This window comes from Phasianus colchicus, chromosome 29, assembly GCF_987193195.1.
Source record: "Phasianus colchicus chromosome 29, bPhaCol1.hap1.1, whole genome shotgun sequence".
In the NCBI taxonomy this organism is placed as follows: domain Eukaryota; kingdom Metazoa; phylum Chordata; class Aves; order Galliformes; family Phasianidae; genus Phasianus; species Phasianus colchicus.
Window position 1 is genome coordinate 4,498,246 of NC_143464.1, and position 16,227 is coordinate 4,514,472.

The window sequence follows — 16,227 nt, forward strand, 5'->3', positions numbered from 1 at the left end:
CCCGGACGATTGGAGGAAGGGTCACGTCACTCCCATTTACAAGAAGGGGAGCAGGGAGGACCCGGGTAACTACAGGCCGGTGAGTCTCACCTCCGTGCCTGGGAAGATTATGGAACAGATCCTCCTGGACAATATGCTTGATCACATAAAGAACGAGCACGTGATCCTAGATAGCCAGCATGGCTTCACCAGGGGAAGGTCATGCTTAACTAATCTTGTGGCCTTCTATGATGGAGTGACGGCATTGGTGGACGAAGGGAAGGCAACTGATGTCATTTACCTGGACCTGAGCAAGGCCTTTGACATGGTCCCCCATCACATCCTCATCTCCAAACTGGAGGGAGGTGGATTTGACGGGTGGACAACTAGATGGATAAGCAATTGGTTGAAAGGCCGCAGACAGAGGGTGGTGGTCAATGGCTCCATGTCCAGGTGGAGGCCGGTAACGAGCGGTGTCCCTCAAGGGTCTGTCTTGGGACCGGTGCTCTTTAACATCTTTATTAATGACATCGATGAGGGAATGGAGTGCACCCTCAGCAAGTTTGCTGATGACACCAAGCTGAGTGGTGCAGTCGATACGGTGGAGGGAATGGAGGCCATTCAGAGGGACCTTGACAGGCTGGAAAGCTGGGCTCGGGTGAACCTAATGAGGTTCAATAAGGCAAAGTGCAAGGTTTTGCACTTGGGCCGGAAGAACCCCAGGCACCTGTACAGGCTGGGGGGAGTTGTCCTTGAGAGCAGCTCGGCAGAGAAAGACCTAGGGGTCCTGATAGATGAGAAACTTAACATGAGCCAGCAGTGCGCTCTGGCAGCCCGGAAAGCAAATGGGATCCTGGGCTCCATCAGGAGAGGGGTGGTCAGCAGGGATAGGGAGGTGATTGTCCCTCTCTACTCTGCTCTTGTGAGGCCACATCTGGAGTACTGTGTTCAGGCGTGGAGCCCTCAGTACAAAAAAGACATGGAGATTTTGGAAAGGGTCCAGAGGAGGGCCACGAAGATGATCAGGGGGCTGGAGCACCTCCCCTATGAGGACAGGCTGAGGGAGTTGGGTTTGTTCAGCCTGGAGAAGAGAAGGTTGCGGGGCGACCTCATTGCAGCCTTTCAATATCTGAAGGGAACTTACTCCCAGGAGGGGAGTAAACTCTTCATAAGGGCTGATAATAGCAGGACACGGGGAAATGGTTTTAAGTTAAAAGAGGGAAGATTTAGGTTGGATGTTAGGGGGAAGTTTTTTACTAGGAGGGTGGTTAGGTCCTGGAACAGGCTGCCCAGGGATGTTGTGGATGCCCCGTCCTTGGAGGTGTTCAAGACCAGGTTGGACGAGGCTCTGGGCAACCTGATCTAGTAAAGGTGTATGTTTGGTGGCCCTGCTAGGCAGGGGGGTTGGAACTACATGATCCTTGAGGTCCCCTCCAACCCAGGTCATTCTGTGATTCTGTGATTCTGTGAGCTATGGGGCAGCTATGGGGCAGCTATGGGGCAGTTATAGGACATCTATGGGGTATCTATAGGGCAGCTATGGGGCAGCTATGGGGCAGTTATAGGACATCTATGGGGCAGCTATGGGGCAGCTATAGGACATCTATGGGGCAGCTATGGGGCAGTTATAGGACATCTATGGGGCAGCTATGGGGCAGCTATAGGACATCTATGGGGCAGCTATGGGGCAGTTATAGGACATCTATGGGGCAGCTATGGGGCAGTTATAGGACATCTATGGGGCAGCTATGGGGCAGTTATAGGATATCTATGGGGCAGCTATGGGGCAGCTATGGGGCAGGTATAGGACATCTATGGGGCAGCTATGGGGCAGGTATAGGACATCTATGGGGCAGCTATGGGGCAGTTATAGGATATCTATGGGGCAGCTATGGGGCAGCTATGGGGCAGGTATAGGACATCTATGGGGCAGCTATGGGGCAGGTATAGGACATCTATGGGGCAGCTATGGGGCAGTTATAGGACATCTATGGGGTATCTATAGGGCAGCTATGGGGCAGCTATGGGGCAGTTATAGGACATCCATGGGGCCGCTATGGGGCAGCCCTATTGTTCGCTATGGGGCGCCCTGACCCCCCCCCCCGGTTTCAGGTCCGGAGCCGCCCCCCACCGAAGGTGAGCGCTGCGGTTTGGGGGTTGATTAATGGTAATTAATGTGCGATTAATGACTTAATGAAGGCGTTAACTGCTAATTGGGTTGCAGTGTGGGAATTCGGGGCGTGGGGGGGTTAATTAGAGCTAATTAATAGGTGATTAATGACTTAATGAAGCTGTTTATTGTTAATTGTGTTTCAGTGTGGGAATTCGGGGGTCAGGGGGGTTGATTAGCGGTAATTAATATGCGATTAATGACTTAATGAAGGCGTTAATTGCTAATTGGGTTGCAGTGTGGGAATTCGGGGGGTGGGGTGTTGATTAGTGGTAATTAATAGGTGATTAATGGATTAACGAAGGTGTTAATTGGTGATTGGGTTGCAGTGTGGGAATTTAGGGGGTGGGGGGGGTTGATTAGCGCTAATTAATAGGTGATTAATGACTTAATGAAGCTGTTTATTGTTAATTGTGTTTCAGTGTGGGAATTCGGGGGTCAGGGGGGTTGATTAGCGCTAATTAATGTGCGATTAATGATTTAATGAAGATGTTAATTGCTAATTGTGTTTCAGTGTGGGAATTTGGGGGATGGGGGGGTTGTTTAGCGCTAATTAATAGATGATTAATGACTTAATGAAGGTGTTAATTGCTAATTGGGTTGCAGTCTCAGAATTTGGGGAATGGGGTGTTGATTATCGGTAATTAATATGCAATTAATGAATTAATGATGGTGTTAATTGCTAATTGGTTTGCAGTGTGGGAATTTGGGGGGTGGGGGGGTTGATTAGTGCTAATTAATGTGCGATTAATGATTTAATGAAGATGTTAATTGCTAATTGTGTTTCAGTGTGGGAATTCGGGGGTCGGGGGTGTTGATTAGCGCTAATTAATGTGCGATGAATGACTTAATGAAGCTGTTAATTGCCCCCCCCCCCCCCAGCCCGGCCCCCCCCCGCCCTGCCCTGCGCCCTCCCCCGCCGCTGCCCCCCCCACCATTTCCCCTTCCGCCTCCGCAGCGGCGCCGCCAACGTCGTGGGACCCAAAATCTGCCTGGGGGGGAAAATGTGAGCGGGGGGGGGGCAGGAAGTGGGGGGGGGACAGGAAGTGGGGGGGGGGGCAGGAAGTGGGGGGGGGAACGGGAAATTGGGAGGGGAAGTGGATGCTGGGGGGGAAATGGGAAGTGGGGTCCAAAATCTGCCTGGAGGGGAAAATGTGAGCGGGGGGGGACAGGAAGTTGGGGGGGGGAACAGGAAGAAGGGGGACAGGAAGTGGGGGGGGGGCAGGAAGTTGGGGGGGGGACAGGAAGTGGGGGGGGAAACAGGAAGTGGGGGGGGAAATGGGAAGTGGGATGTGGGGGGGAAATGGGAAGTGGGATCCAAAATCTGCCTGGGGGAGAAAATGTGAGCGGGGGGGGGGGCAGGAAGTGGGGGACGGAACAGGAAGTGGGGGGCGGAACAGGAAGTGGGGGGGGAATGGGAAATTGGGAGGGGAAATGGGAAGTGGGATCCAAAATCTGCCTGGGGGGGAAAATGTGAGCGGGGGGGGGGACAGGAAGTGGGGGGGACGACGACAGGAAGTGGGGGGGGGGACAGGAAGTGGGGGGCGGAACAGGAAGTGGGGGGGGAATGGGAAATTGGGAGGGGAAATGGGAAGTGGGATCCAAAATCTGCCTGGGGGGGAAAATGTGAGGGGGCGGGGGGACAGGAAGTGGGGGGGGGGGGGAAAGGAAGTGGGGGAGGTGGGACAGGAAGTGGGGGGGGGGGAAAGGAAGGGAGGGGGGAAATGGGAAACTGGGGGGGAAATGGGCAGTGGGATCCAAAATCTGCCTGGGGGGGAAAATGTGAGCGGGGGGGGGGACAGGAAGTGGGGGGGGAGACGACAGGAAGTGGGGGGCGGAACAGGAAGTGGGGAGGGAATGGGAAATTGGGAGGGGAAATGGGAAGTGGGATCCAAAATCTGCCTGGGGGGGGAAATGTGAGCGGGGGGGGGGACAGGAAGTGGGGGGGGAGACGACAGGAAGTGGGGGGCGGAACAGGAAGTGGGGGGGGAATGGGAAATTGGGAGGGGAAATGGGAAGTGGGATCCAAAATCTGCCTGGGGGGGGAAATGTGAGCGGGGGGGGGGACAGGAAGTGGGGGGGGGACAGGAAGTTTTGGTGGAAATGGGAAATTGGGAGGGGAAATGGATATTGGGGGGGAAATGGGAAGTGGGATCCAAAATCTGCTTCGGGGGGGGAAATGTGAGGGGGGGGGGACAGGAAGTGGGGGGGGCGGAAGTAGGGGGGAAACAGGAAGTGGGGGGGGAAATGGATATTGGGGGGGGAAATAAGAAGTTGGGGGGGAAATGGGAAGTGGGATCCAAAATTTGCCTGGAGAGGAAATGTGATCGGGGGGGGGGGACAGGAAGTGGGGGGAGATAAGAAGTTGGGGGGGAAACGGGAAGTGGGATCCAAAATCTGCCTGGGGAGGAAATGTGAGGGGGGGGGGGGGGGGGACAGGAAGTGGGGGGGGAAATAAGAAGTTGGGGGGGAAATGGGAAGTGGGATCCAAAATCTGCATGGGAGGGAAAATGTGAGGGGGGAACCGGAAATGGAGGGGTGGGACAGGAAGTGTGGAGGGGTAATGGGAAGTGGGGGAACAGGAAGTGGGGAGGCAGGAAATTGGGGTGGGAAGGATGTAGTGGGAAGCAGGAAGTGGGGGAAACGTGAAGTGGGGGGGGATAGGAAGGGGAGGCGGGACAGGAAGTGGGGAGGAACAGGAAGTGGGTGGTTGGGGACAGGAAGTGTGGGGAGAGGAAATGGGGAGGGACCGGAAGGGGGGGTAGGGGACAGGAAGTGGGCAGAAGGGGTGCGGGCGGGACCGGAAGTGATGAGGGAGGGGGCCGGAAGTGGTGTGGGCGGGACCGGAAGTGACCTCTTCAGCCCCTCCCGCCCCCCAGGCTGATGAGCAGCGCGCAGAACAACGTGGGGCGCGGGCTCAACGTGGCGCTCGTTAACGGTGCGTCATTAATTAATTAAGTAAAATTAAGTAACAAATTGCCTCCGGGAGTGAACGAATGGTCCCTAATTAGTTTTATGTTCGTTAGCTCGTTAATTAATTGCTAATTAAGTCATTAACTAGTGAAGTAATGGGGTGAATGAATGGGTATAAAGTGCTTTCTTGCTAATTAACTGATTGACTAATTGTTTTCCAGGGTTAAATTAGTGCTTCTTATTTGTTTCTCCACTAATTAAATCATTAATGAACTGCACCTAGGAGTAAATTAGTCGTTCTTAGTTGTTTCTCCACTAATTAACGAATTAATTAAGTGCACCTAGGAGTGAAGGAGTGGCTGTTAGTTGCTCTCCCACTAATTGACTAATTAGCTAATTGTTTTTAGGAGCGAGTGAATGGCTTTTAATCGCTTTTCTGCTAATTAATTAATTAACTGCTCCTGGAGTGAATGGATAGCCTCCAATTAATTAGCTCTCTTCCTAATTAACTTATTGTTTAATTGCTCCGGGGATTGGTTGAATGACTCTTAAAGGGTGCTGCGCTAATTAACTAATTAATTTATAGCTCTTAGGTGCTAATGAATGGCTCTTAGTTCTTCCTATGCTGATTAATTAACTAATTAATTGCCCCCAGGCGTCAATGGATAGTCCTTAATTGTTTTCCCACTAATTGATTAATCAGATAATTATTTGTAGGAGTGAATGAGTGGCCCTCAATTGCTCCCTTGCTAATTAACTGATTAATTAATTGTCCCTAGGAGTCAATGAATGGCCTTAATTACTTTTCCACTAATGAACCCGCTGCCCCCAGGAGTGAATGAATGGCTCTTAATTGCTTTTCCCCTAATTAACTAATTGCCCCTCGCAGTGACTGAAGGGCTCTTAATTGCTTTCCCCTAATTAACTAATTACCCCTCGCAGTGACCGGAGGGCTCTTAATTACTTTTCCCCTAATTAACTAATTGCCGCTAGCTGTGACTGGAGGACTCTTAATTGCTTTCCCCTAATTAACTAATTGCCTCTCGCAGTGACCCAATGGCTCTTAATTGCTTTCCCCTAATTAACTAATTGCCCCAGCAGTGACCCAATGGCCCCGGCCCTCCGTCGCCCCCAGGCTGATGGGCCGATTAAGCAGCTCCTTAATTAATTAGTGATGAATTAATTGGTTTCTGGCAGGCGTTACAGGGGAGCTGCTGGCGGCGCGGAGCTTCGACATGTGGGCAGGAGGTGGGAATTTGGGGGGAAAATGGGGATTTTGGGGAAAAAATGGGGGATTTGGGGGAAAAAATGGGGGATTTGGGGGAAAAAGTGGGAGACTTGGGGGGAAAAATGGGGGAATTGGGAGAAAAAAATGGGGGATTTGGGGGTGAAAATGGGGGATTTGGGGAGAAAAATGGGGATTTGGGGGAAAAATGGGGATTTTGGGGAAAGAACTGGGGATTTGGGGGTGAAAATGGGGATTTTGGGGAAAAAAATGGGGATTTGGGGGAAAAAGTGGGGGACTTGGGGGTAGAAATGGGGATTTTGGGGGGAAAAATGGGGATTTGGGGGAAAAAATGGGGATTTTGGGGAAAAAATGGGGATTTTGGGGAAAAATGGGGATTTGGGGGAAAAAAATGGGGATTTTGGGGGGAAAATGGGGATTTGGGGAAAAAATGGGGATTTGGGGGGGAAAATGGGGATTTGGGGGAAAAACATGTGGATTTTGGGGTAAAAGTGGGGGATTTGGGGAAATAAATGGGGATTTTGGGGTAGAAATGGGGATTTTGGGGAAAAATGGGGATTTGGGGGGGAAAATGGGGATTTTGGGGGGAAAAAATGGGGATTTGGGGGGAAAAATGGGGGATTTGGGGAAAAAAATTGGGATTTGGGGGCAAAAGTGGGGGATTTGGGGGAAAAAATGGGGATTTGGGGGAAAAATGGGGATTTTGGGGAAAAATGGGGGATTTTGGGGTAAAAATGGGGGATTGGGGGGTAGAAATGGGGATTATGGGTAAAAAATGGGGATTTTGGGGGGAAAAATCGGAATTTGGGGGGAAAAGTGGGAGATTTGGGGGGAAAAAATGGGGATTTGGGGGGAAAAATGGGGATTTTGGGGGGAAAATGAGGATTTGGGGGGGAAAATGGGGATTTTGGGGAAAAATGGGGATTTGGGGGAAAAAATGGGGATTTGGGGGGGAAATGGGGATTTTGGGGTAAAAGTGGGGGATTTGGGGAAATAAATGGGGGATTTGGGGGTGAGAATGGGGATTTTGGGGAAAAAATGGGGATTTTGGGGAAAAAGTGGGGGATTTTGGGGTAAAAATGGGGGATTTTGGGGAAAAATGGGGATTTTGGAGAAAAATGGGGGATTTGGGGGTGAAAATGGGGATTTTGGGGTAGAAATGGGGATTTTGGGGAAAAAATGGGGATTTGGGGAAAAAATGGGGGATTTGGGGGCAAAAGTGGGGGATTTGGGGGAAAAAATGGGGATTTGGGGGAAAAATGGGGATTTTGGGGAAAAATGGGGATTTGGGGGGGAAAATGGGGATTTTGGGGTAAAAGTGGGGGATTTGGGGGTGAAAATGGGGGATTTGGGGAAAAAATGGGGATTTGGGGGGAAAAATGGGGGATTTGGGGAAAAAAATTGGGATTTGGGGGAAAAAGTGGGGGATTTTGGGGGAAAAATGGGGGATTTTGGGGGAAAAGTGGGAGATTTGGGGGGAAAATGGGGATTTTGGAGAAAAAATGGGGATTTTGGGGAAAAAAATGGGGATTTTGGGGGTAAAAATGGGGATTTTGGGGGTAGAAATGGGGATTTTGGGGTAAAAGTGAGGGATTTGGGGGAAAAATGTGAGATTTTGGGGGAAAAATGGGGATTTTGGGGTAAAAATGGGGGATTTGGGGGAAAAAATGGGGATTTTGGGGGTAGAAATGGGGATTTGGGGGGGAAAATGGGGATTTTGGGGGTAGAAATGGGGATTTTGGGGAAAAAAATGGGGATTTTGGGGGAAAAAAATTGGGATTTTGGGGGAAAATGGGGATTTTGGGGTAAAAATGGGGATTTTGGGGAAAAAGTGGGGGATTTGGGGTAAAAGTGGGGGATTTGGGGTAAAAATGGGGGATTTTGGGGGAAAAATGGGGATTTTGGGGTAAAAATGGGGGATTTGGGGGAAAAAATGAGGGATTTTGGGGAAAAATGGGGGATTTGCGGGTGGAAATGGGGATTTTGGGGTAAAAGTGGGGATTTGGGGGTGAAAATGGGGGATTTGGGGAAAAAATGGGGGATTTGGGGGGAAAAAATGGGGGTTTTGGGGGTAGAAATGGGGATTTTGGGGAAAAAGTGGGAGATTTGGGGTGAAAAAATGGGGGATTTGGGGGGAAAAATGGGGGATTTTGGGGAAAAAATTGGGGATTTGGGGGAAAAAATTGGGATTTGGGGGGGAAAATGGGGGATTTGGGGGAAAAATAGGGGATTTGGGGTAAAAAATGGAGGATTTGGGGGTGAAAATGGGGGATTTGGGGGTAAAAATGGGGGATTTGGGTGAAAAATGGGGATTTGGGGGGAAAAATGGGGCTTTTGGGGGAAAAAATGGGGATTTTGGGGAAAAAATGGGGGATTTGGGGGTAAAAGTGGGAGATTTGGGGGGAAAAATGGGGGATTTGGGGGAAAAAAATGGGGATTTGGGGGGTGAAAACGGGGGATTTGGGGAAATAAATGGGGGATTTGGGGATAAAAATGGGGATTTTGGGGGTGAAAATGGGGGATTTGGGGAAAAAAATGGGGATTTGGGGGGAAAAATGGGGGATTTGGGGGAAAAAATGGGGGATTTTGGGGAAAAATGGGGATTTTGGGGTAAAAGTGGGAGATTTGGGGGAAAAATGGGGGATTTTTGGATAAAAATGGGGATTTTGGGGAAAAAATGGGGGATTTTGGGGAAAAATGGGAATTTTGGGGGTAGAAATGGGGATTTTGGGGAAAAAATGGGGGATTTGGGGTAAAAGTCGGGGATTTGTGGGTGAAAACGGGGGATTTGGGGAAATAAATGGGGGATTTGGGGATAAAAATGGGGATTTTGGGGAAAAAATGGGGATTTTGGGGTAAAAGTGGGAGATTTGGGGGGAGAAATGGGGATTTTGGAGAAAAAATGGGGATTTGGGGAAACAAATGGGGATTTTGGGGGTAAAAATGGGGATTTTGGGGGTAGAAATTGGGATTTGGGGGTAAAAGTGGGGGATTTGGGGGTGAAAATGGGGGATTTGGGGGTAAAAATGGGGGATTTGGGGTAAAAGTGGGGGATTTGGGGGTGAAAATGGGGGATTTGGGGAAATAAATGGGGGATTTGGGGGTGAAAATGGGATTTCTGGGGAAAAAATGAGGGATTTTGGGGGAAAATGGGGGATTTGGGGGGAAAAAATGGGGGATTTGGGGTAAAAGTGGGGGATTTGGGGTAAAAGTGGGAGATTTGGAGGAAAAAATTGGGATTTTGGGGGGAAAATGGGGGATTTCGGGGAAAAAAATGGGGGATTTGGGGATAAAAATGGGGATTTGGGGGAAAAAATGGGGGATTTGGGGGGAAAAATGGGGGATTTGGGGGAAAAAATTGGGACTTGGCGGGGAAAATGGGGGATTTGGGGGCAAAAGTTGGAGATTTGGGGGTAGAAATGGGGATTTGGGGAAAAAATTGGGATTTGGGGGGAAAAATGGGAATTTTGGGAAAAATGGGGATTTGGGGGGAAAAATGGGGATTTGGGGGAAAAAATGGGGGATTTGGGGTAAAAGTGGGGGATTTGGGGTAAAAATGGGGGATTTGGGGGTAGAAATGGGGATTTTGGGGTAAAAGTGGGGGATTTGGGGGAAAAATGGGGGATTTGGGGGAAAAAATGGGGGATTTGTGGAAAAAATGGGGATTTTGGGGGTAGAAATGGGGATTTTGGGGTAAAAGTGGGGGATTTGGGGGAAAAATGGGGATTTGGGGGGGAAAATGGGGGATTTTGGGGGAAAAATGGGGATTTCGGGGTGAAAAATGGGGATTTGGGGGAAAAACATGTGGATTTTGGGGTAAAAGTGGGGGATTTGGGGGTAGAAATGGGGATTTGGGGGAAAAAATAGGGTTTGGGGGGAAAAATGGGGATTTGGGGTTAAATTAGTGGGATTTTGGGGCAAAAATGGGGTTTGGGGGCAAAAGTGGGGGATTTTGGAGTAAGAAAATGGGGGATTTGGGGACAGAATTGCTGAGTTTTGGGTGAAATCTTTGGGGTTTTGGGGTGAAATCTTTGGGATTGGGGGTTGAACTGTTGGGATTTGGGTCAAATCTTTGGGATTTTTGGGGTCAAATGTTTGGAATGGAATTGCTGAGATTTGGGTGAAATCTTTGGAGTTTTGGGGTGAAATCTTTTGGATTTGGGATCAAAACTTTTGGGTTTCAGGTCAAATTTTTGGGATTTTTGGTGTGAAATCTTTGGGATTTGGGGTTGAACTGCTGGGATTTGGGTCAAATCTTTGGGATTTTTGGGGTCAAATCTTTGGGATGGAATTGCTGAGATTTGGGTGAAATCTTTGGAGTTTTGGGGTGAAATCTTTTGGATTTGGGATCAAAACTTTTGGGTTTCAGGTCAAATTTTTGGGATTTTTGGTGTGAAATCTTTGGGATTTGGGGTTGAACTGCTGGGATTTGGGTCAAATCTTTGGGATTTTTGGGGTCAAATCTTTGGGATGGAATTGCTGAGATTTGGGTGAAATCTTTGGAGTTTTGGGGTGAAATCTTTTGGATTTGGGATCAAAAATTTTGGGTTTCATGTCAAATTTTTGGAATTTTTGGTGTGAAATCTTTGGGATTTGGGGTTGAACTGTTGGGATTTGGGTCAAATCTTTGGGATTTTTGGGGTCAAATCTTTGGGATGTGGGGGATTTTTGGTGTGAAATCTTTGGGATTTGGGGATGAAACTTTTGGGATTTGGGGGGTGAAATCTTTGGGATTTGGGGACGGAATTGCTGAGATTTGGGTGAACTCTTTGGGGTTTTGGTGTGAAATCTTTGGGATTTGGGGTTGAACTGTTGGAATTGGGGTGAAATCTTTGGGATTTGGGATCAAAACTTTTGGGTTTCAGGTCAAATTTTTGGGATTTTTGGTGTGAAATCTTTGGGATTTGGGGTTGAACTGCTGGGATTTGGGTCAAATCTTTGGGATTTTTGGGGTCAAATCTTTGGGATGGAATTGCTGAGATTTGGGTGAAATCTTTGGAGTTTTGGGGTGAAATCTTTTGGATTTGGGATCAAAACTTTTGGGTTTCAGGTCAAATTTTTGGGATTTTTGGTGTGAAATCTTTGGGATTTGGGGTTGAACTGCTGGGATTTGGGTCAAATCTTTGGGATTTTTGGGGTCAAATCTTTGGGATGGAATTGCTGAGATTTGGGTGAAATCTTTGGAGTTTTGGGGTGAAATCTTTTGGATTTGGGATCAAAAATTTTGGGTTTCATGTCAAATTTTTGGAATTTTTGGTGTGAAATCTTTGGGATTTGGGGTTGAACTGTTGGGATTTGGGTCAAATCTTTGGGATTTTTGGGGTCAAATCTTTGGGATGTGGGGGATTTTTGGTGTGAAATCTTTGGGATTTGGGGATGAAACTTTTGGGATTTGGGGGGTGAAATCTTTGGGATTTGGGGACGGAATTGCTGAGATTTGGGTGAACTCTTTGGGGTTTTGGTGTGAAATCTTTGGGATTTGGGGTTGAACTGTTGGAATTGGGGTGAAATCTTTGGGATTTGGGATCAAAACTTTTGGGTTTCAGGTCAAATTTTTGGGATTTTTGGTGTGAAATCTTTGGGATTTGGGGTTGAACTGCTGGGATTTGGTGGGATTTTTGGGGTCAAATCTTCGGGATTTGGGGGATTTTTGATGTGAAATCTTTGGGATTTGGGGTTGAACTGTTGGGATTTGGGTCAAATATTTGGGATTTTTGGTGTGAAATCTTTGGGATTTGGGGATGAAACTTTTGGGATTTGGGGGGTGAAATCTTTGGGATTTGGGGACGGAATTGCTGAGATTTGGGTGAAATCTTTGGGATTTTTGGGGCGAAATCTTTGGGATTCGGGGCTGCCGCCCCCCCCCACCCCCTCCCCTCCCGTCTCCGTTTTGGGTGGAAACGCGGCGTTTTTGGGTCAGATGCCAACGAGCTGCTGAAGTTCCTGCGGCCGCTGCACGAGGGCACCGTGGTGCTCGTGGCCTCATACGATGATCCCGCAACCAGGTGGGGGCTGCGGGGGGGCTACGGGGTGGCTATGGGGTGGCTATGGGGTGGGGGGGGCTATGGGGTGGCTATGGGGTGGCTATGGGGTGGGGGGGCTATGGGGTGGCTATGGGGTGGCTATGGGGTGGGGGGGCTATGGGGTGGCTATGGGGTGGCTATGGGGTGGGGGGGCTATGGGGTGGCTATGGGGTGGCTATGGGGTGGGGGGGCTATGGGGTGGCTATGGGGTGGCTATGGGGTGGCTATGGGGTGGGGGGATCTATGGTGTGGCTATGGGGTGGCTATGGGGTGGCTATGGGGTGGGGGGATCTATGGTGTGGCTATGGGGTGGCTATGGGGTGGGGGGGCTATGGGGTGGCTATGGGGTGGCTATGGGGTGGGGGGGCTATGGGGTGGCTATGGGGTGGCTATGGGGTGGGGGGATCTATGGTGTGGCTATGGGGTGGCTATGGGGTGGGGGGATCTATGGTGTGGCTATGGTGTGGCTATGGGGTGGCTATGGGGTGGCTATGGGGTGGGGGGGCTATGGGGTGGCTATGGGGTGGCTATGGGGTGGCTATGGGGTGGGGGGGGTCTATGGGGTGGCTATGGGGTGGGAGGGTATCTGTGGGGTGGCTATGGGGTGGCTATGGGGTGGGGGGATCTATGGGGTGGCTATGGGGTGGGGGGATCTGTGGGGTGGTTATGGGGTGGGGGGATCTGTGGGGTGGCTATGGGGTGGGAGGGTATCTGTGGGGTGGCTATGGGGTGGGGGGGCTATGGGGTGGCTATGGGGTGGCTATGGGGTGGCTATGGGGTGGGGGGATCTATGGTGTGGCTATGGGGTGGCTATGGGGTGGGGGGGGTCTATGGGGTGGCTATGGGGTGGGAGGGTATCTGTGGGGTGGCTATGGGGTGGCTATGGGGTGGGGGGATCTATGGGGTGGCTATGGGGTGGGGGGATCTGTGGGGTGGTTATGGGGTGGGGGGATCTGTGGGGTGGCTATGGGGTGGGAGGGTATCTGTGGGGTGGCTATGGGGTGGGGGGGCTATGGGGTGGCTATGGGGTGGGGGGATCTGTGGGGTGGCTATGGGGTGGCTAAGGGGTGGCTATGGGGTGGGGGGATCTGTGGGGTGGGATCTATGGGGGGTCTATGGGGTGGGGGGATCTATGGGGTGACTATGGGGTGGGGGGATCTATGGGGTGGCTATGGGGTGGGGGGGCTATGAGGTGGGGGGATCTGTGGGGTGGGGGGATCTATGGGGGGTCTATGGGGTGGCTATGGGGTGGAGGGATCTACGGGGTGGCTATGGGGTGGGCGGATCTATGGGTTGGCTATGGGGTGGGGGGGTATCTGTGGGGTGGGGGAGTCTATGGGGTGGGGGTGTCTGTGGGGTGCGGGGATCTGTGGGGTGGGGGGGGCTATGGGGTGGCTATGGAGTGTGGGGTATCTATGGGGTGGCTATTGGGTGGGGGTATCTTTAGGGTGAGGGGATCTGTGGGGTGGGGGTTCTGTGGGGTGGGGGGAGTCTATGGGGTGAGGGGGGGCTATGGGGTGGGGGAATCTGTGGGGTGGGGGATCTATGGGGTAGGGGATCTATGGGGTGGGGGTATCTATGAGGGGGCTATGGGGTGTCTATGGGGTGGGGGTGCCTATGGAGTATCTGTGGGGTGGGGGGGGATCTGTGGGGTGGAGGAGTCTATGGGGTGGCTATGGGGTATCTATGGGGTGGGGGTATCTTTGGGGTGGGGGTGCCTATGGGATGGCTATGGGGTGACTATGGGGCAGTTATGGGGTATCTATGGGGCAGAGCTGCGGGGTGACGCTGCGGGGCCCCCCAGGCTGACGGAGGAGTGCCGCCGCCTGCTGGCGGAGCTGGGCAGCGCTGTGGGGCAGCGCTGTGGGGCAGCGCTGTGGGGCAGTGCTATGGGGCAGCTATGGGGCAGCCATGTGGTCGCTATAGGATCCGCTATGGGCCACCAGGGGGCGCTATGGAGCAGCAATGCAGCTGTTATAGGGAACATATGGGGTGGCTATGGGGCAGTTATGGGGTATCTATGGGGCAGCTGTGGGGCAGCTATAGGGCAGCTATAAAAGGCAGCTGTAGGGCAGCTATGGGGCAGTGCTATGGGGCAGCTGTGGGGCAGCCATGCTGTCGCTGTAGGATCCGCTCTTGGCCACCAGGGGGCGCTATAGCATCCATTATTGGCCACTGGGGGGCGCTATGGAGCAGCAATGCGGCAGCTATAGGGAACTTATGGGGCAGCTATGGGGCAGTTATGGGGTATCTATGGGGCAGTGCTATGGGGCAGTGCTATGGGGCAGCTATGGGGCAGCCATGCAGTCACTGTAGGATCCGCTCTAGGCCAGCAGGGGGCGCTATAGCATCCATTATCGGCCACTAGGGGGCGCTATGGAGCAGCAATGCGGCAGTTATAGGGAACTTATGGGGCAGCTATGGGGCACCTATGCAGCTGTTATAGGGAACATATGGGGCAGCTGTGGGGCAGCTATGGGGCAGCTGTGCAGCTGTTATAGGGAACATATGGGGCAGCTCTTGGGCAGCCATGCTGTCGCTGTAGGATCCGCTCTTGGCCACCAGGGGGCGCTATAGCACCCATTATTGGCCACTGGGGGGCGCTATGGAGCAGCAATGCGGCAGCTATAGGGAACATATGGGGCAGTTATGGGGTATCTATGGGGCAGCTGTGGGGCAGTTATGGGGTGTCTATGGGGCAGCTATGGGGCAGAGCTGTGGGGTGACGCTGCGGGACCCCCAGGCTGACGGAGGAGTGCCGCCGCCTGCTGGCTGAGCTGGGGCAGAGCTATGGGGCAGTGCTGTGGGGCAGCTATGGGGCAGCCATGTGGTCACTATAGGATCCGCTCTAGGCCACCAGGGGGCGCTATAGCACCCATTATCGGCCGCTAGGGGGCGCTATGGGGCAGCTGTAGGGCAGTTATGGGGCAGTTATGGGGTATCTTTGGGGCAGCTATAGGGCAGCTATGGGGCAGCTATAGCGCAGCTATGGGGCAGCTGTGGGGCAGCCATGCTGTCGCTGTAGGATCCGCTCTAGGCCACCAGGGGGCGCTACAGCATCCATTATTGGCCACTTAGGGGGCGCTATGGAGCAGCAATGCAGCAACTATGGGGCAGCAATGCGGCAGTTATAGGGAACATATGGGGCAGCTGTGGGGCAGCTATGGGGCAACTATAGGGCAGCTATAAAAGGCAGCTGTAGGGCAGCTATGGGGCAGTGCTATGGGGCAGCTGTGGGGCAGCCATGCAGTCACTGTAGGATCCGCTCTTGGCCACCAGGGGGCGCTATAGCATCCATTATTGGCCACTGGGGGGCGCTATGGGGCAGCAATGCGGCTGTTATAGGGAACTTATGGGGCAGCTATGGGGCAGTTATGGGGTATCTATGGGGCAGTGCTATGGGGCAGTGCTATGGGGCAGCTATGGGGCAGCCATGGGGCACCTATGCAGCTGTTATAGGGAACATATGGGGCAGCTGTGGGGCAGCTATGGGGCAGCTGTGCAGCTGTTATAGGGAACATATGGGGCAGCTGTGGGGCAGCCATGCGGTCGCTGTAGGATCCGCTCTTGGCCACCAGGGGGCGCTACAGCATCCATTATTGGCCACTGGGGGGCGCTATGGAGCAGCAATGCGGCAGTTATAGGGAACTTATGGGGCAGCTGTGGGGCAGCTATGGGGCAGCTATGGGGCACCTATATAGCTGTTATAGGGAACATATGGGGCAGCTGTGGGGCAGCTATGGGGCAGCTGTGCAGCTGTTATAGGGAACATATGGGGCAGCTCTTGGGCAGCCATGCAGTCGCTGTAGGATCCGCTCTTGGCCACCAGGGGGCGCTATAGCACCCATTATTGGCCACTGGGGGGCGCTATGGGGCAGCTATAGGGCAGTTATGGG

General features: G+C 52.2%; 1 protein-coding gene across 4 annotated transcripts in view; it reads left to right on the plus strand.

Annotated features, from left to right (window-relative positions):
- LOC149914679 (protein FAM3A-like) overlaps window positions 1-16,227 on the plus strand; it is a 30,083-nt gene that overhangs the window by 8,592 nt on the left and 5,264 nt on the right. Inside the window, exons 3-8 of one of the 4 annotated variants that reach the window (XM_090126826.1) lie at window positions 2,092-2,115; window positions 3,032-3,155; window positions 5,029-5,087; window positions 6,260-6,310; window positions 12,229-12,313; window positions 14,136-14,785. In XM_090126826.1, coding sequence (XP_089982952.1) covers window positions 2,092-2,115; window positions 3,032-3,155; window positions 5,029-5,087; window positions 6,260-6,310; window positions 12,229-12,313; window positions 14,136-14,388 — 596 coding nt within the window. In that variant the 3' untranslated portion in view covers window positions 14,389-14,785. Of the gene's footprint in view, window positions 1-2,091; window positions 2,116-3,031; window positions 3,156-5,028; window positions 5,088-6,259; window positions 6,311-12,228; window positions 12,314-14,135; window positions 14,789-15,074; window positions 16,011-16,227 lie in introns of those variants that run through there. The other 3 variants (XM_090126829.1, XM_090126827.1, XM_090126828.1) reach the window with 3 other exon arrangements.